The 21,215-nt window shown below is 49.3% G+C and overlaps 1 protein-coding gene and 1 non-coding gene across 2 annotated transcripts in view; one reads left to right on the top strand and one right to left on the bottom strand.

Annotated features, from left to right (window-relative positions):
• The window catches only part of CSMD1 (CUB and Sushi multiple domains 1), a 1,293,618-nt gene that overhangs the window by 604,451 nt on the left and 667,952 nt on the right, over nucleotides 1-21,215 (bottom strand). Inside the window, exon 4 of the mRNA XM_039877340.1 lies at nucleotides 2,963-3,157. Coding sequence (XP_039733274.1) covers nucleotides 2,963-3,157 — 195 coding nt within the window. The remainder of the gene's footprint in view (nucleotides 1-2,962; nucleotides 3,158-21,215) is intronic.
• Nucleotides 20,847-20,965, top strand: LOC120614471 (5S ribosomal RNA). Its single transcript, XR_005655994.1, has one exon. It is a non-coding gene; the product is annotated as a 5S ribosomal RNA (ribosomal RNA).

Here is a 21,215-nt window from a genome sequence, read left to right as displayed (position 1 = left end):
AAAAAAAATCCCAGAACTAAACAGCTAGAGTGTTGGAGAAGCAGAAAATAGACTTGTTTTATTTTTGTAAATTATCTAAGCCATGTTGCTAAAATTCACTTATATCTCTCCTAGAATGTGCCACATCTACAAATTTATAAGAATCAGATCACGGATTTTTTTTCTTTACGATCCAGTTATCCGAATCAACAACAAACACTGTTGCATCTTTCAAGTTTGTTTCATAAAATAATTATATCTAACTTAATTTCCTTTGATATGTTACTAGTCTAAGCATTGGAAAGAGCAAAATTTAAGCACAGATTTAATAATCTGTAATACGGAATAAAATATTAATCATGACAAAAGCATCTTGATGTGGCTGGGATTTAATAAATTGGCTACAGGGTGGGAATGATTATGAGCTCACTGTTATGTAAACTTTGACTTTATAAGGTTTATAATTGCGGAATTAATAAAGATCTATCAATTAAGCAGAAAACTCCTGAGGGAAGTCTGAGCATAAAAGAAGTTGCCTTAGTTGCTGGTAATGTCTGTTTTTGCATTTTCAAGTCTGTAACTCGTTATTTGATACCCAGCATTTGCTATACTTCCATGAAGTTTACGAATGGGGGATGAGGCTCAGCAGTAAAGGAAAATAGCTATAGATTAGGCTGAATTTCACCTAGAGAAGATTCAAGGATATAGTTACTGAGCGTTTATGACTGTATAGTATCTCCTGGGAGGTTATAAACTAGTCGGAGACACTAAGACATTAAGCTAAGATATAAAATGGCAATGGAATACATCCTATAAACAGGAAGAATTATGTTTTCCTTAATAAAATTTAAAAAGGGGTTGCCATGGTAAGAAATGACTGAAATTTGGAGTTTAGTGTGAATTAGATGGTGAAGTACAATTTCTGGCTGTGAGGGGCATGGGAGGGTGGGGAGCTGTGCTGGGGATCAGGCTGGCAGACTTGGTTCTGTGTGGGTCGGAACTCTCTGGGGGGCCTTCTCTGCAGCGTTTGCCGAGTTGTGGTCCCAGTACCCCCGCCATGATGCTCTCAGCCACGTGGTGCAAGGCCAGCACAGCCCCGGCTCACACCGCATGCCACAGAGGACGGGTCACCTCCGCCTCTGGCGACACCCCAGCTGAGGTGGTGAGGTGTGCGCGGGCTCACCGAGGTGGTCTGGCGGGGTTCGCCGAGGTGGTCTGGCTGAGGGGGGACAGGTGCGTGCCGGGGAGAGCGAGGGGGTGGGGGACGTAGGCAGGGGGCCGAGGTCCTGGACCTGTAGCTCCTTAGCCAACCTCAGGTAGGCGAGAAGGAAAACATCCCAGGACTAGCACAGTGGGCGTGGGAATGGAGATGTGACAGACAGTCTGATAGTAAGAATAAGGTCACGCCGGGGACGACGGGGGAACAAGGCCAAAGTGAGGCCAGCGCTCATCCAGCGTGGACGAGAAACCATGGAAACGACGGGAGACGTAAGGGGGGGTCATCGAGGGTGCGCAACCGCAGGGACTTCACACGGGGCCCGGCAGGTGAGGGGCAGAGGTCCAGATTCTGAGGACACTACTGTTTGACAATAGAAAGATGAAATATGGTTGAGAGCAGTAAGGAGAAAAAGTGTAATAGGACGCGCAGAGAAACGAGCCTTCGGGAAAGATAAGTGACACGCAGAGCCGACGGCCTTCGCGCCGGGACGGGCCCTGGGAGGCGGGGTAATGACGCCGGAGCATCTGAGCTCTGCGCTCTCGCTGCTACCAGACGAAATCCCCGAGCAAGTCCCGTTTCCCCGCCAACCCTCGGACTCCTCAGCGGTGAAACGCGTCCGCCTTCAAATACCTGCTTGTGAAGACAAAACGCGAGAAAGCAATGCCTGGCCCGTGACGCGTGGTCAGCAACGGCAGTAATGATGCCATCACTGCCATCGTTAACGTCAGGGAGACCCCACGAGACCACGACGTTGAACAGAAAAAAACTGAAGAAAATAGGAAAGTGGGAATGCTATCACCAGATAGCATAGACTGGGATAAAAACATACCGATAACAATAATACACTGCTATGTGATGACCGACTTACAGTTAAGGCTGTGAATTTATTTGCCTGGTTACAAGCATGAGATGAAGTCAGACATGTGTTTGCGGTTTATTTCATCTTATACTACCTCTGGAAACTTTTAAACACTAAAAGTTAGTTTTACTCTCTGTAAACGAGTGTCAATAATGATTACTTCAGTGGGTTCTTGTGAGAATTAAATGATACGATTCAAGTCAAGTATTGAGTACATTTTCTGCCATTACATTAAGACCTTAATAAACCTTAGTGATACTTTTATTTTTGAAACCATAAGATGAGTTTTTCTCAGCAAAGTCAAAAACGAAGAATCAAAGCATGCTCTTTCTTAAAGTTGTTGGATCAGTAAAATAACATTACAGAAAAGGCTAAAAATCACAGGGTTTTAAGAAAAGTAATTCCAGCCTCAGGCCAAATCACGATGATGAGAACTTAGCAGAGCCCATTCCTTTACGATCGCCTCCGTTCAAAAGCCTAAGAGTGTCAAAAGAGTCCTCAAAACGTAACATTTAATTACCAGGGGCATTTCTCAATTTTAATGAGAAAAAGATAAAAAAGAAACCTTCAAATCAAGATGGACATAAAGGTGAGTAGTAAATCTTAGAATGCTACGGAGAGAGGCGATCAAACGATGCAGAAATCCACAGAATTTGAGAGAGAGGATGAAGACAAATTTGGATACATAAGGAGCATGTGTAAATTTGTCAATGATTTTACAGGGTCCAGCCATGGTTTCTTAGGTGGCATAAAATATTACTTTTGGGACCAGCAGGAGCCGACACGGGCAGACCTGGCAGCAAGTGTCCTCTGCTCGTTAGGTGGACACCTGCAGTTCAAGCTCCGATGCCATCCACCTTGCCCAGGTGTCAGCTCGCAACGCGGTCTCACCGAGCGGTACCCACCTCTGCAGAACGGGGCGGGGAAGTCCCAGGATGCTCCGTTCCCAGGGCTGACGATGCAGGTCAGGGTCGCGTGACCTTCCAAGACGTAGCCAGACAGACAGCTGTACCGGATTTTGTCTCCTATGTTGAATCGCGTTCCGTGGAGCACACCTTTCAGTATTTCCCCAGGGTTTCCACACGTGTGGCTCGGTAAGACTATTGGAAAAAGAAAAGGGATGAGAGTTAAAGAAAGATTTTCTACCGAGATCGATGTATGTCACAAATCGGGTGCTGCTTTTGAACTATCAAAATCAGCAAAATATTTTAATTTTGCCTCAAGATTAAACAGAGAAATGTATTCCTGTTTTATACCCGCAAGTTAGTGCAAATTATTATTTTAAAAGTAGAAATGTATGCATTTTTTTAAGAGGGGGAAATACAGTTCTGATCACAGCCAGAGTTCCAAATAGTGTCTAGATTATTTTTCTAATTACGGTATTCTACTGTCCCGTGTAGGTGGCAACCAGGTAATACAGTAGGATACAGAAGACCTGGAAAAGTGACATCAGAAATACAGCGTAAATGAATATGCATGCCATATTTATCCTTATTCCTCCAAGATCCTCCAAGACCAGCCTTGTCCGATACACATCACTAATCGATGTTTAATAGCTAAACAACTGAAAGAAAAAATTAAAGACCTCATTCATGAATCTGTCAGACTTTACAAAAACTGTACCGTTATTTTATTCCAAGCCACCTGCGAGTCTCTATGCATTTATAGTCTGATTCGCAACAAAGTATTAACGATCGCGTCTACCAAGGCACGCACGGCCTTCGCTTGCATTTCGGTGAGATGATTTCCATTCCGTTTTGTTGGCCTTCTCACTGTTTACACGGGTACAATTCTCTGCCTGATTCAACTGTCTTGAAACCTGATCCAGACGGTGCCATTCCACACCCATAAGACACAAATTCCACACCCATAAGACACCCATAAGACACCCATAAGAACTTAACTGATGCTCCATTAAGTTGAATAGTTAAAGTCGATGATTGTTAGTTATCGTCTCTGTATTTCTGCCTGTCATCAGTAAACCAGCTGTTATGTAGTATTCAAACAAACTAGGGTCCTACTGTTTAAAGAAGGCACAATCTCCAAATAAAAAAGTATTCCTAATGAACAGACTTAAATTATTTTATGTGTATACCCATTTTTATTGCCATGAGTGTGGGGTGCGTGTGTATAATAAAGTACAATTTTTCTGTTTTCTTTCTTGCCCACTGAATCAGAGGGGATCTCAATAATTTCTAAGATTATTTTATCATGACATTCACTATGCACAAACTAACCTATATTGAAACACTTAGAAAACAAATACTACTACTTAGCTATTTAATATAATTGACATGTTTATGAAATCACTAGATAGTCAAACTGTATTCAGTTCTAGTTTTTAAGAAATAATTTCTGAATTAAGTCTATAGAAACCTAACTGTTTGATGACACCATAGAAAGGAGTTCAGTCCACAGTCATCTTTGCTTCTTTTATGAAAAGAAAAATCTGCGTTCCATTCCACAATGACTATTTCTAAGACAGTCTTTTTTTAATTTTTTTTTTTTATAAACATTTTTAAGTGTTTGGGCATGTGACTGCCTGTGATTTTCTAAGGGAGAAAACGTTCTAGTTCTGCCTCGGGGAGCACGTGAGTCCTGGACTCCCTACGAGCTGGGGTTTTATCGTCGGTGATGCCGAATGAAGCAAGGTGGCTGCTTCCTGCCGTGAACGGGGAGGGACAGGACGGGGCGGGGGATGTGGCCACGAGCGCCTTTGTTGTTTTTCTTCCCCGTTTGGGAACATTTAGATTTAACAAATCCTCCCCGTTTTTAAAGGGCCTTTATTATTTTCATTAGCTCTTAGGGATTCTTCGTATTATAAGATACCCATCAGTGGAGTATTATATGTGTCCAGATAATTTTTTTCCAAAGACAAGAGTTATCAGTGTCTATCTAGCAAACGTCTTAAAACTTGCTACTGACGCTGCCCCAAAGTCGCCGCCTGCCCCAAGCTGCCGCGTTCGTAGCCTCCGTGAAAGACGAATGTAGCCCGCACGCCTTTCTATTCATTTTTCTATTGAAAATAGGAAGAAATCGCTTTTTAAAATTATCTTGAGCACAGGCTGATGTAAGAAAGAGCCTCCTAAGAAACACAGCAAAACACGAATGGGATCCCATGACTGGCCCTGCGTGGGCAACTTCACCACGTGTCACGCACGGCCTGTTTAATGCACGTGGACGAAAATAAAGGGTAAACAACCTAGAAAACTCGACTGGGGAATGTCGTCGCCAGGAAGTGAGGAACTGGACTCACTTCCAAAATTTCGAGGGGGTAAAAAATTATTCCTGAACATTAGGGTCTCCCCAGGTAGGCCTCTTGAGAAGAAAACGTCCATGTCTTAAAGCTTTAACGGTCTCGACTGTGATACTGGGAAATATTTTTTCTGATGCGGCTCAGAAAAAATAATCCCTGCCATTCTATATCGTCAAGCCAGAAAACCTGTCTTTAATAGGACATCATGTCGATGTTAAAATGAGTGGCTGCGAAGAAAAAAGTTCAGTGAATGGAGGTGTACCGGTACCTACAGCTCTGCGCGCCGCGACATCAAACTGAGTACCTGAAACGCGCTGGCATCAAACGTGCCGAACGCTTACGGCATCTCAGAGCATTGCCTATAAATGTGGCATCTCCAACCACCGCCGATGGCTGCAGAGAAGACACCAAGGGCGTGGCGCGGGCTGCCATCTGTGCCAGGAAGGTACAGCGCCATAGCCCCCGAGCCTGGGCTTCATACCCGGGGCCACCTGGGCCTCGCCGTCTTCTGTAAACCTGGCCTCGTGGACCAGGGTAACAGGCTCCTTTTGGGTCCCCCTCCACAGATCTCGCCTTTGCCTTCACGTTTTGACAATTCTATTAGAATGTGAGAAACGCCAACGCTCACTCTTTGCACAGCCTCGATTGTTAATGGAACAGAAAGGAAAGAACTGGTCCCCACGGCACGCTGTGAGGACGGCAGGGGACGACGCAGGCCCCGCGGGTAGCTCTGTCGCCCAGTCCCTGATGCACCCGCCACCTTCGGCCGGACCTTAAACCACCCCGCGGGATGGCAGCTTCTCCATCTCCACCTATGCAGCATCTAGAATAACGTCCAGCCCTCAGGAGGGACTTGCCAAATATATATTTGCTCAGTTAAATGATAAATATGAAAATTAACGTAAAATGTATCATGTATTCTTCTAGATGTAAGCGCACTAAGTAAGATTTATGTAGTTTTTAGCTTGGTGGGAACAATGGAAAAAAAGTTTTTCAAAGATCAATTGGAAAGAATAACATTTTAGAAACAATAAATCAGTAACAAATTATAATTTGAAGTCATTTTTCCCCCACATATGGCTAAAAATGTAACTAGGCCTCAAAGACTTAAAATTAATTAAAGAATTTTAAAAGTAAAATAAATTAGGAAATGTGGGAGTAATTAAAAACTAAAAAAGTCACTGGTTGGCAGCAGAAAGAAATATTTGTGATTTAGAGAATGAAGATTTTCACTAACACTCAATTTTAGAAAAAAATGTTAAAATTTTAATGTGAACAATGTCAACAAGTGAGTAGAAATAATTGAGGACGAATTAAAATCTATACTTCCAGTTGTAAACAAAAAATGCAAAAATGCACATGTTACCATAAAAGTGTTAGCAATTTCATTTTAAAAATTATCAAAATACCCTAAAATGTGAAACATAGGTGACAATGATTATAGGTCTATGTAAAGATGACAGGTCTGTGTAAAGATTGAAGTCTCAGAATTAAATATCACCAGCACGTGAGGATCCGGTGGCCGGGAGAGACTAACTCAAAACAAGTAAATTCAACCCAACTGCTACTCCTGCAAGTCACCCTCACTGCCTTCTCGCCCGTCTCCCTGAGGACAGCGAATGTCCCGCCGTGTCCCCATGGTGACGAGTGCACACGACGTGCTCGGTAAACACTGACTGTGCTGACTCACACCCTACTCCTCATTCCCTTCCATCCCTTCCTTGGAGCCATCTGCCTCTTTCCCACAGAAGCTTCCAGAAGAGACTCTTTACCGGGGCTCTGTGCCCGGGGCTGGCGTTTGGTAACGTGGCGGGGTTTCTGGAAAGGACCCCCCAGGCACAGCTGTCTCCCCTCATGGGTGATTGGATCAGAGCTGACGCAGCCACGCCTGTCACACAGGCCCTGGACGGGCTGTCATTCCAGTCACGGTCCCCGACGCTCCTTCCACACGCTTTGACTTGACGAGTGCGTATGGTCACGACTCAGTGACTTAATTAGACTATCGCGTCAAACCTGTAACCCAACTATTCCAAAGACGCAATGGACGTCTGTCTCATCAATCCCTTTCCAGAAGAAAAGTGGACCCATGATACTAAGATAGAACGCAGTATGGGTAGTCATTACTGCACGGGACAAAAGCGGAGTGGACGGAAGCTTGAATTTCATCGGGGGACCGCAGTGTTTTTCACGGCGTGTGTACAATCGGTGACATTTCCTTAGGTGCCTGCACTGGGAAGCTGGGTCCCCCAGGGTGCATGTCAGACTGCGTGTTTACATTTGGCCTTTGGACGGCTCCCTGCAGCTTCAGGAAGTAACACTTCAAACAACCCCACGGCGTGGCATGCAGCGCTTGAATGTATACCCACGGCCGAGGTGTTTGTCCACAGATGTTTGCCCTGCACGCCCTCCCGTGACCTTTGGGAAGGATGAGAAAAATCTGATTATGTAATTTTCAGGAACACTGTACGAATCAGATTTTCAAATGTTGAAACCTGACATCGATTCTCTGTACCGACTCTGACGCGTGGCCAGTTGGTGGAACAAGATGCTGAGACAGCAGTGACGTGACAAAAGCCACGAGCGTTTCTCCGGAGGCAGCAGTTATTCGGTGCCTTCCATCCCCCGCGTCCCGTGCTCCAGGTGAGGGGAGACGGTGGCGGATGTCTGCGGAAAGCCCTGACCTTGGAAAGTAACGAGAGCTGGATGAGAACTCAAAGGGGAAGTGGGTTTTAAGCTTATTTAAAGATGCAAAGCATCAAGGTTTCGCAAAGTGAGACAGGGAAGACAATTTTTACATATGGGGAGTAGCTGTGGGAAGTTAACACAAGCCTACGGCTCGGTGGGTTCAAGAAGTCGGAGGTGAAGGCAGACAGACTGCGTTTCTACTTCAGATACAGACGCTGTAACACGGTGCAAATTTCTTGAATCTCAGTTTCTATGTCTTCAAAAAGGGATTGAAAAATCTACAGATGAGTTTAACGTGAATCATAAATGAGATGATGCAGATTAAACAGTTAGCAGGTAACTCAGAGCAGAGTAAGTGCTCGATGCACATTGGCAATTTTTCATTTATTTTCCCAGCACTAAAACATGCAAACTAGAGGGAGATCATACGAGTTTTAAGCATATTTAAAGATGCAAAGCCTCTGTAATAACAACAATTAGTAACACACATCACACTGTGAACTAGACATTGTTTTAAGGGGTTTATGTATATATTAACAGTAATGAGAAGTGAATACTCCTCTTATTCCTTGAAAGGGGAAGAAAGCATGGCACAGAGAGGTTAAGGAACTTCTCGGTGGCCACACAGCTGGTAGGTTACTGGTGGCGGGATTTGCACATCGTAAAACTAAAATTTCTTCTCTTCAGCACGACGATAATCGTTCTAATGAAAATACCAACATCAAAAGAAATAGTAATAAAATGCCACCGAATCTGGAGTGCTCTCAGTAGAGCTTTGACGTAACGGGATATAAAGACTTGGGAGCACTATGATATTTCTCCATGTAAAACGGAGGGCAAAATTTCACATGGCTTTGAAAAAAAAATGCTTCAGGCTTTCTGAGAAAATCTGCCGCGTGGGAGAAACGCATCAAGGGGGGGCCGGGTAACAAAGTTCACGCCAGAAAAAGCCGGCAAAGGGATTCGAAACCCGTAGAGTGTCTTCTCGAAAGACTGTGAATGGCACTTGGAAGACAGCACAAGCTCCAAAGACGCGAGAACAGGAAAGTTGAGAAGACCAGACGAGAAATACCGGAGGGAGCATGAGACACGAGGGGTCGAGAACCGTGTCCGAATCCTCTCGAATATCTGAAACTGATGGGAGCAGGGCGATGGTCATCAAATACAACAGAAAAGTGACCCAGGAGTTAAAACTGAGCCCCGGAGCCAAGCCGAGAAGCGATAACAGAAAACGGACGCGGGTGACATCGAGGGCTGAAAACGGAGCCCACGTCACCGCCACGCGGCCAGCACGGCCATAAGGAGCCAGGCGACGCGAACTTTCCAACGACCCCGGAAGAATCAGAGAGAAAATGACACGTACGTCGACGATATCGGGTAAATCTAGACAGACTCCGGCCACGCGGCGGACGCACACGCTGTCGCTTATGATTTCTAAGTCGACAGACTTGTGCTCAGAAGGAATCTTGCTCCTCGACGCGGATTTGCAGCCGATCGCACGGGTCTCGGGATTATGCAAAGATAGGATGAAAGTGTTTCTAAGACCTCGAGAGGACGTTCGGACGACAGGACGATAAGCCCGCTGACGCAGCAGCTCAGGGAGAGCGAGGGAGCCGGCGCCGGCCGCTCCGGGCACCTCCGCCCTGTGCCAGCCCCCGCTCCGCCCGCTCCTGGGTCCCTGGCATCTGCGTCACAAGGACTGCGCCGTGCACCCCGGAGGTTACGCATCACACGGAGAACCACTCAGCATGGGAAGCCAATTGAATCAAACCGATTTCCAGGAAACTGTTCTAATCGCTTTCTTCATCATGGCCGGTTTGATGATTCAAATTAAAAATAATAATAATAATTTAAACTCACTATAATCCTTCCTCTTCAGCCAAGTTGTAGTATCAGGGATTGAATTTACGTCCGTATGTTTATAAAGTTAGGAAAATAGTCAAATTTATGAAAAGATGGCCCTCAACGCACTGGACATCACGCAGAGCTGGAGCCTGATCCCAAGGGGCAAGACACAAAAGGGGTCCCTAAAATTCTACCAGTTACTTCCTCACGTGCCGAGCTCTGTGGTTTCGACCTGGGCAGGGGCTCAGCAGACGGAACTCGCAGTCACATCTCTGAGGCCGGTGGCCCTTCAGAGGGAGGACCGGGTGGGGGGACTCGGGCCAGCTCTCCGGCCAGCTCGCCTCCCTGTGCTGACCGCTCCTGGCCACATCCCTGGAGGCATAGTTCGGGCTAGATCTCTTCTTCCCTTCCAGGGACACGGGGAGAGCTATGTCCTGTTTCCTTGGGAGGTGACGGTGCCTCAGAGGTTTGGGTGCAGGAAGTTTTTACCTAGCAGGGCCGCTGGGCCCCCGAGGGCTGGGCGGAGGGGGATGGGGACAGCGGTGCAGTTGTGACGGAAGCCACGGCCGTGCACAGGGCCTCGGGCATTGGGCTGGTTTCTGCGTCATCCCCATTAGGCCAGGGACTCGCCCGGCAAGGTGTAACTGTGTCATCGTTCCGTAGGAAGTTAAATGACATGAAAAGCTGTTATGAAGCTTCGTGTTTGGGGAATTTGGGGGAGACAATGGGGAGGCAGCAGGCACTGTCGGGGTATGGTCTCAGGGACACGATGCCCTTCGCTCCTGCCTGCCAGCCCGGACATGCAGAGCAGGCCGGGGCCAGAGTGTGGGGCGCCCAGTCTGGGGGAGCACTGACCGACTCAGCAGCAAGCACGAGATCAAGCCTCACTTTTCCAGCGATGCTACGGGAAGGTGGTTCCAGAGCCAGGCGGGCTTGCCGCGTGACAGCTGCACGTGACGGCAGCGGGCGGGCGTTTCAAGGACACTGCAGGTTACACCATGCTGCACCAGAGCCCGTCAATGCAGGTGATGCCAGCAGGCGGAAGACGCCCGGCTTGCAGCAAACTGACAGGCTCCCGACACCTGAGTCCAAACGCGAGGTGTAAGGTGAGGGCCAGGCCCCCGGGGAAGGGGCGGCGGGCACCATGCCCCAGGGCGGCGCTCGCTTTAGAATGAAGCGGACTCAGGACTATTCACGCTGTTCCCGGCAACTTAGAAAAAGGGCAAACTGCCTTCGGGAAGAGGATTAGAGCAGAAATAATTTTAAAGAGCTAAGCCAGTACTCCAAGCAGTAACTACAAGATCCGAGGCCCAAATAAAGCATGGCCACACAGGTGACCTATAAAATGCAAAGACAACATCACGCACACTCAGGTAGTTTTCAGACACTGCAAGAGATGGCTTCCCAGCCTCTCCCTCACCCGCTTCCTCCTCTGGGCTGGGGGGATTGCTTTATTGATTTTTTTAAAATTGGGATATTTATGCCTAGATTCATGTACACACACACACACACACACACGCGCGCGCGTGTATTATAAAGTGCATAGAAAAATATACATCTGAGTAATTCAAATATGCATATTAGATTCTCGTATAGGAAAGTGGATACTTTTTAACATAATAGTTCTATAAATACATATATAATTCAGGTTTTATGAAGATTAAACTTTCAAATCACTTCTAATTTCAAGACATATTTGTATAGAAAATAACAAAAGGAGTTTAGTGATTTATAAAAGTCGTGTGGAATTTTTTCTCTGATTAATAAATTCTTGGCTGTCACTCAGTCTAACCTGATTTCATTCTCTTCTATGTGGTGGCAGGCACCTTCTAAAAATAGTCTCGAATTAAAATTATGGCCACGAGTCGTTTCAGTTTACCAGGCTTTGGTATATTACTAATTTGTGATTTTCATATTCATTTGAACCTAAAAGCTTTTTCCATGATTGAATTCACATTAATAGCTCAAGCTTTATTAAAAGGAGAGTCTTTTAGAAAAGGTAAAAGCATGCTTCTTTGTCACGTACTATCATATATAGATAATTTGTGGGGCGACTTCCCGTTGTTCTAATTTCCAAAGACCTAGTGTTGATTCTAAATAATTCCGTCATGACAAGGAAGCGGTGTGTGGATAAAATTAATATATGAGATGAAGGTTATTTCTATTTCATTTAAAAATTATTTTTCTCTTCTCTCTCTCTCTCTCTCTCTCTCTCTATATATATATATATATATATATATATATGCACATATATTATTTTAACTTAATTCTCAGGCTGGAGAGGAGGTGAACCAACAATTATCAAACTCTATTTTTGGGGCCCTTTCTGTGTTATTTCACTGAATTCTGGCAGGACGCTGCCGAGAAGGTAACGGGGTGAGATCGTAGGGATCGAAGTCCCAGAGGGAAGCCACTCTGTAACTTTGCCTCTGTGTCACTCAGACCCCAGGCTCTTTTTCTCATTCCAGAAACTTCTGGGACAGGTATGGCTTCGCTCTTTAGAGCTGACAAACAGAGGGACGTGCTAGGATCCAAGGCGACACGGAAGGAAATGCGCATTTCACCGGGAAACGACTGCATTTCGAGAATGGATTCTGTGACACTGCATCTCCGCTGGAGGCCCTGCTCCCGCCAGAGCAGCCCCTGTCTGTCCTACGGTCGCCTCCTGCACACGCGTGGCCCGCAGGCTGCCTGCTGCCCTGCAGGAACTCGCGCGTGTGGCGGTCCATCCCTAACGCTCATCAGAGGCAGCCCACGCCGGGGACCCCTGTCCCGGGAGAGGAAGGGGGGCGGGGTGGCTGAGAGGACACGGCCTGGCCCCCCGCCCGAAGCCCTGGGGAACGGTCCTAGCTGTGGATTGAGAGCCACCTTGGAAGGTCGGGGAGCATTCTGGAGAAAAATATTCCTGCTTTACTATTCACCCAAATTCACTTTAATTTTCTCAGTGTTTCCGTAACGGGCCCGTCCTGTCTCCAGGATCCACCTGAGGTGCCACGTGACATCTCATGGCGTTTCCCTTTTGGTGTCTCAGCCTCGGTGGCTTCTCAGACTCCCCTTGTTTGTAAAGACTTTGGCGGTTTTGACGCTGGTCGAGTATTTTGCAGCGTTTCCCTCAGTAGGAACGTGTCCGATGTTTTTCTCATGGAAGAATGAGCTGATGGGTCATTGGGGAAAGACCACAGCGAAGAGCCCCTTCTCAGCACATCCTACCCAGGGGACATGTCATCAGCAGAGTCGGCCACTTCTCTAATGACCTCAGGTTCCTCTCACTGCAGACATGGATCAGTGACCGAGCCGTGGGTGCTGGGCGAGCTCCCTGCTGCTGGGAGCCACACCTGCAAGGAGTTGGGGGTCACAGAACGAGAGGAGGCAGGCGAGTTCGGCACCTTGCCTGCACAGGGTACTCATACGTATTCGCACAGGTACACACCTGCATATCAATTCACCTGGATGCCTGGGGCTCGCCAGCGTGTGGGGAGGGAAGGCCGTGGGCGCCCCTGGCGGGCGAGGGAAGGTGAGGCCCCAGGCACCGCCGGAGCTCGCTGCCCGGGGCCGGCAGAGCGCTCTCTCTCTCCGGTTTGGAGGGCACCGCGCCGGGTTCCAGCGGCCCCGTGGGGAGGGGTCCCAGGGCGTGACAAGGAGAAGAGGGAAGAAGGGCGGAGCATCCCGCCGAGGACGCGCGCTGGGGGCCCCGGCCCTCCCGGGACAGGGCCTGGTGCCGACAGTGGCACCGTCAGCAGAGTCCTTCAAGTCTGACAAAGACCGCGCAGAAACGTGTCTAAATTCTGAGAGCCGCAGATGTGGCCAGGCCAAGTGGGACCAGGCAGTTTCTGTAAATCTTGGCCCCGATACCGGAGGGCTGATCTGACCCCACCGCTGAGTTAGAGGAGGCTGCATGGTCACAAAGCTGTGACAGTTAAAAGGGCTGAGCACACGCGAAGCCAGCGCCCCGCACTGTCCCTCTGCATGTCTGCGATCTCGCCCAGGACGCGGCTGAGAAATGAGACCAGACGAGGGCCTGGGGGCGCCCTCGACGCACTCGGGCGTGCTGAGTGCCACCGACCCTCGTGGGCGCGCCCGCGGATCCCGGAAAGTCTGTTAAAGGTGACCAGGAAAACCCTCCCTAGGGGCAAAGGCCAGTGTCTAAAAGTGATGGAAGAAAATGCAAGCAACACGCAGAGGAAAAGGTTATCAAAGGAGAAAGTCGCGGCGAGCAGGTAAAGGCAGAACGCACGGCCGCGACGAGGTGGCACGTCACGGGCGCGGTGCGGGCGGCGGGCCGCGGAGGGCGTCGGGCCGTGGGGACGGCGCCGGGCGCGATGCAGCCTGCCCCGGAGCGACGCTGACACCTGCCGAGCGCTCACGGTGCCGGGCGCGCGCGACCTTCGCCAGCGATGCCCCCGCGCGTGCCGTCTTCATGGAACGCGACTGCCACAGAGCTAGTGGCCGAGGGCTCCGTGTCCCAGCTCCCGCTCATGCCCCACGGGGAGATGAGGGGCGACTGTGCGGCTGCGAGGCGGAGGACGTAGAACCAGGACCGGGGGCCCAGCAGAGGGCGAACGGCCGCTCCCCCGCCTCCTCCAAACCCGAGGGAGCTGGCCGGAGGGCCGCGTCCAGCCCCCCTCTCTCTCCCTCCACGTCTGCTAAGTATTTCAGGCAGCAAGGGACACTGAGAGCTCGCCACCAGGGGACCGTTCCGACGGCAGTCTCCCTCCTGTAGTCAGTCACGTGCTTCTCTGCTATCAATATGGTAAGTATTTTGCACATTGTCCCATTATAGAAGAGTAAGTTTAATGCGCGTCCCTTGTCCCTTGCAGTACGAGGGAGGTACAGGGCTTCCGGGTCATGATAGCAGTCAAGGGCTTATCTTACACGTGAACCGGTATGTGCTAAGGCCCTATTAAAAAAAAAAAAAATGATCGATAGCTTTTACCGATGGATCAGGTGCATTGTTAACGAGGTTAGGAATTAGTTGCTATAATTATGATAGGAATAATTTAAATAAGATAAAAAAAATACTTATTCAACATACGCCCATGGATTTTTCTCTTACTGTACATTCGAAAATACGTGAGCAGAGGCCTGATTGGTCCCTGATCTCCCCAGAGGGCATGGTGGTCCCCTTGCCACGCCCGGAATCGGAGGCTCATGCGAAGAGCTGAGTGTCCGCGTGAGCGGGTCACCGTGCCGGACTGCTAACGGTCCCTCAGCAGGCATTCTCTCCTTCTGCTTTGTGCACAGAACCCTCCTCCCCTGGCCACCGTCCAATTTTAGCTAATGTTACAGACTGGATGTTTGCATCCTCCCAAATTTATATATAGAGACACAAGCCTTCAGGGTGACGGCGTTAGGAGCCTTCAGGATGACATCAGGCTGTGAGGGTGACCCTCCCACGATGGGGTCAGCACCCTCATCAAGGAGGCCCCAGGGCCCCGTCCCTTCCTCCCCTGAGGACACAGCGGAGGCTGTCAAGGCTGTGTTTAAATGACCGTGATGCAGAGGACGTCCGTCCATCTGCATCTGAGCACTCGGACTTCTTATTTAAATCCGAAAACGTACAGAGAGACATGAACCTCTCCGCTCAGAACTGCTTTTAACAGCACACGAAGGCTCTCGTGTCGACTCGCGTATATATGTGTGCACGCGAGTCTATTTTACACACTCAGATGAATGTACCATATCCGGAGAATGTGAGAACATTCAGAACATTTTTTCTAATATATTTTTGTTTTGTTTCATACATTGGATGATGGCAGAAGGGTGGTCCGCCTGCTTTAAAAGCAGTTTGGAAAGGCAATTTCTCATATATATTCAACCAGTTAAGATTATAGTTTCCTTATCAGTAGCTGAATAAAACAAGTTTGGAACATAGTTATTACTTAACTCAATAAATTGCATCTTAAGCAATGTTTACGGCATCGCCGTTCTCTAGAGAGACGACAATTTCTTGAAAAAGCTTCCTTAGATTAAAAAATAATTGTTCTTTAAAATTATTACAAATTTTACAATCCTATTTATTAATTGATCCAATACATATTTTAAACTCACTAAATCTTTCAAAATCAGAGCAGGCTGGTACAGAGAAAAACATTGTTAAGTTATATAAAGAACTTATATAAGCTCTTTCATACAAGTAAAAGTCAAGTCAGCTTACATTTAATAACTTCAAGAATTTTAATAGATATAAAATGTTAGTGGAAAAATATTAAAACACAAATAATTTAATGTAGTTACAGGTGCCACCAAAATAATAATTCTGGAAATTTTTAAATCATTATATATTAATTGGAGATTAATAAGATGCTGTCATGTAGAACCGACTAGCTTGAATAGTTAATATCTAAATAAAACTCTTTAGAAAAGAAATGGTTAGTAATTGTTATTTACACCTCAAATGACTAACACTGAAAAAAAGTAGGTCGTTTGAAAGGTGTTATATATTTTTTAACTATGCCAGGCTATAGGTTGTAAAATAGTAAATATAACAGTAAATATAGTAAAATATGAATCTAGTAAAATATAGATTATGTAAATACAGTAAACAGAAGTTGAATAAAGTTATTGCTATTTAAGCTTTTACATAAAATATGCAAATACGCGTGCCCAATCTTCCCGCATTTTCTCCTCCGGAAAGCATTGCTTTCTAGAATATACAGATTTTCTTCGTGGAAACGTATCTCGGCCGTGGGATCTGGCTGGATATTGGAGGATTGCCAGTTACTTCTGCTATTAATTGAGAGACGATGCCGAGGCTCTGGGAGAACCCGCAAAGAGCAAGCGTCTGCGGAGCGAGGCTGCGGCCGCGAGGAGCCGGGAGGGCGGGACCTTGAGGAACAGCTTCTGGGCATCGGAACCGGACGTGCGGGGCGGGGTGCGGGGGCGTCCGCTAAGGAAGAGGAGGCGCTTGGCGCGCGCATCGCGGAGGCCGTGGGACCGGGGGTTAGGAGCCGGGGGATTTGGGAGATACCTGCTCCCCCACGGGGAAATTCAGATAAAGCTCGCTCATGTTCCCGTTATTCCGTGCACCCGGGCCCACTCAAGGAGGTGGGCGTGGGCGTGGGGCCATGGCGAGCGTCAGAAAGTCACCGATCACGAATCACCGAGCTAGGTGACGAGGAAGGGAGAAGTGTAAAGCAGTCACCCTCCCGCACGTCTAACATCTGCGGGGACAGAGCAGTGTGTCAGCTCCCGCCGAAGTGTGGAGGAAGGACATAGGACGCGCTTCTCCCGAGCGAATTAATTAAAAGAAAATTAATTCCACAAAACTCACTGCCCTCAACCTACGGCGCGCGCGGGCCAACGGCATGCGACGCGTGTGTTGTGTCATCCGCGCTGCTTTACCGTGGGGGAGGCAGGCGCACAGGATGGGCTTCCGCAGACTCCCCGCCACCCCCAGCGTCCCCCACGCTCGAGGGCCCCTGACCACGACTCTCCTGTGCCAGCCCACTCGGGACCCTAGAACCGCTGGCCGGCCCGGAGTCATTTTAAGGTATGGCGAGTGTCCTGGACCCTCCCTTCGACTCCAGAAGGAGCACTTTTGAGGTAGAGATTCTGTGGCTGTGCACGGAAGGGTGGCTTCTCTGTGTGAGGTCGACGATGGCATCGCACAGGTCACCTCCGTGTCTGGCCAGCGTGGTCACATCCAGGACAGACGAGGCTGTCTTTGGGAGTTCTGTGACATCTGAACGTTCACTGACAGTATCTACAGGCCTCACACAGATCCGTCTCCTCTGGTGCTTTCTGTGTGGAAATTCTATCAGCCAGGCAGTGAAACGCATATGTACATGATCTATGTGTTCGCACACGGATAAGATAGACATAGATGATGTAGATATATAGATACATAGGTATAGATAGATATATAATTCTGAAGACCAAAATGCCGCACCAGTAATTATCATGAAAACCGATAATCTTATGTAAAAGCTAATAATATTCAGCTAGATAAATAAGGTAATATATAAACCATACGCATATTAAGAGACATACTGTATTAGCTAGATGATCTAAAAAAATGTACAGAACCAATGCATATGGATTAAAACTCCAAATAAAATATGAAACTAAAGAATCATATAGATTACAGTACATCAAGTCCTTAAACTAACAACCGGCACGTGTTCTGTGCTCTGCGGCATCCAGTAAATAAAACGAGGCAGGCCTGTCGCACGTGCCACGTTCTGAACATCAGACAAAATGCTCCTGAAGGAGCAGCCATTCACCCAACCAGCACCGACGGCACCTGCAAGCTGCCATTTTCCTAGGGTGTTGCCTGTAGTTTTCAAGGTCCTTGCACATAAATCTGTGAGCACAGGCGGCCGTGCCCCGAGCTCACGGTCACCGGGGAGAGCCGGACATGGAATAAAGCATGGCCCGTAAGAAACGGCTCCCTGCGCCAGATGTCAAGCGGCCCTCATTGTCAGACCCCGTGGGATCTTTGTTTACTTAATTCCGTCGAGACATCAGCCTTTCAAGAGGTGCCTGGTCTGGGAGACGGGAATGAGGCTGGTAAGAGTGAATCGGAATCGGAACCGAGCTTCCCGCGAGTAGGGGAGTCGCCGGACCCGGTACCGCGACGTCGGTGACGGGTCGTCCGTGGCCCGGAGTTAACAAAGCCCCAAGAGCTAGAGGAGCAGGGAGAGCATGTTGGCGAAGGGGAGGCACCGGAGAGCAACCGCTTCTGGCTTCCGGGGCGCTGGCCGGCGGGAGGGGGGCCCCGCTGGGCCCTGGGGAGGCGAAGCGGGACCGGAACCGGGCAGCGACGGGCCGGGGAGCGTTTCTGCTGTGACTGAGGCCACCAGTCCTGCTGCCAGAGTGAAGAGTGGCCGGGGGGACGGAGCCGGGCGTGGCTGGGCGCCCTGTGCGGCCGCTCCCCTGGGGTGGCGAGCCGGCCCCGCCTTCCTGTCCCCTGCTGTCCCAACCTGCCAACCGCCCGCCTTTCCCGGGAGTGACGCTGGAGCCCAGGCCGGTCCCCGCCGCCTTCTCCGTGGTGTTAAGGGACAGGAAACACCTGTCTCTGCCGTGGCCGGCAGCGTGCGGAACAGCCCGCAGCGCGGGGCGGGGGGACAGAGGCGGCATCCGGTCGGCGGGGCCGGCAGCGGGCTGGGGCCGCTCTGTCTGCCGTCTGCTCCCTGCTCGCACGGCGGGCCACGGCCGGGCGACCCCGGGCCCTCTCCTGCCCAGCAGCGTGCGACTCCGCTGGGGAAGGACACTTGGCCAAGGGGAACACTGACCTCTAAGAGCGAAGTCCTTCAGGCCTACGGACTGCGGACTTGGCCGCGTTCACCCGTGAACAGTGAGATGTTGAGGAAGCGGAGCTCGTCGCCGGGGACGCGGTCGGACGGCGAGGGCCGGCGACGTCGTGGGGCAGCGCTCTGTGTATTTTGTTGATTTAAGTCGAACAATGAATTAAAGTGTGTGAATTAAATTAAATTTAATTTAACGAATTAAATTATGAATTAAAGCTGTGTTTCGTCAGGGGAGGTCCAATTGCACAAGGCCTTTTTTGAGAAAAAGAACATAATATACATTATATGAGATAATATATATTATAGGTAATGAATTTTAAAAGTGTGTCCTGTGTTCTGTGAAGTCGCATGCTCTCTCATTGCGAGCACGACATCGCTGTGGGGTAATTCTACGTAGTCGTGCATCACTAGGAAAAGTGGAACGTCATCTTTGATTCTATATTTTCTACATAACATTTTCAGCAAGAATAACTTGTAAGATAAACTTTTTGTTGTCGTTCAATACTCTTTTTTTACTACAATGGGACAAACCACACACCTGCGAAATGAAACCTAAACTTACCTTCCTGGCGGACGAGGGCCTCCCTGACCGAATTCTGCTCACCCCGTGCCGAGCACCGCTACACCCCCTCCTTTCCCTCACCCCTCCTGCTCCGATTCCGTAACGAGCTCTGGTAAATTTCCCTCGATCGATGGAAATGGGTGACGCACGATCGTTTCGAAAACGGTCGGGCCCCCTCGATCCCAGAACCGTCTCGTTCTCAGACCCCTTCGCCTGCTCACGGCTCCACCTCGAACCCTAAGGCGCACGGCGCGGCCCGTGGACACCCGGGGGCCAGCAGCTCTAACTCAGCTCCACTGCCTAAGTCGTCGCGAGCTGGGGGTGACGGTGCTGGGCCGGGCCTGGCGGGTAGGTGTGCGGTGAACACGGAGCGGAGGGTGGCGAACAGATCGCCCCGAGGAGCAGTGAAATAAAGGAGATGTTGGCGACGGCGTGTTCTCTTCCGGACGCCACAGGAATGAGAAAGTTATCTCAGAAAAGGCAGGAGAGCCCTGGTACCGGGCCACCAGGCAGTGTCGCGACCTCCACGTCATGGAAAAGAGCCCCTTCCTCTCCATTCGCCGCTGGGACAGGCTGTGAGGGGGTCACTGAGAAATGCAGGTCGGCCGCACCCGGGCGGGCCTGCGCTGGCCCGCGGACGCTGGGCTCCGCTCCGGCCACCACATGGAAGAGTTGGTTTCAGGGACGCCCATGCCCGTTCCCCTGCACCGAGGTGGAGAACGTGACAATTGGAGTGAGCTCGAGTGCTCCTGCGACCGAAGCCTTCCCTTCCCGCACCCGGCTCAGCGCACGTCCCTCCGTCCCTGGCCCCTGGGCATTGGCGCATGGTGTTTTCTGAACTGGGTTCTCTCCACTGTCCACTCGAGGCCAGGCCTAGCGCATCCTGACCCCGCCTGGAGGATGCCGATCAGTAGATGCCGCCCCGGGAAGCAGCCTGGCCCCGCTCCGATCCGGCCCGCGTTCCGCCAGCTCCCCGGCATGCTCACCCCGCGACGCGGCAGCCCGGTCCATGGGGCTCCCACACAGAGCTGCTGACCAGAGGAGGCCCTGGTGCTCCTGCTCCCGGCTGTGCGCAGTTTGCACCAAATCCACATAACCAGCTCAGTTAAAAACAACAAGTCTGGAATTATTAAAACGCATGACAAAAAAATGGTGATTGTAATACTCCATGATACAAAAACGGTGAAGATTTAGTCTACGGCCACGCCACCCTGAACGTGCCCGATCCCGTCTGATGTCGGACGCTAAGCAGGGTCGGGCCTGGTTAGTACTTGGATGGGAGACCACCTAGGAAAACCAGGTGCTGTAGGCATAAAAATAAAAAAATAAGGGATTGTAAGCTGACAGGGTCCTTGCAATCTGTGAGGTCAACCAAGGGTTGCCTCGCCTAAAAAACATTTAAAAAAATAGTGAAGATTTTAAAATGCTACTCTCTAGTTTGTTTCTAATTTTTTTCTTTAAATTCCAAGATACTGACACTATTTGCATAAAGCATTCTAATGATACAAACCACTCAAAACATCTTGTGAAAAGCAATAGCCCAAAACACATAAACAACCAGA

Source organism: Pteropus medius, unplaced genomic scaffold (genome assembly GCF_902729225.1).
Source record: "Pteropus medius unplaced genomic scaffold, Ma_sr-lr_union100, whole genome shotgun sequence".
NCBI lineage: Eukaryota > Metazoa > Chordata > Mammalia > Chiroptera > Pteropodidae > Pteropus > Pteropus medius.
This window is presented reverse-complemented; position numbering and strand designations above follow the sequence as displayed.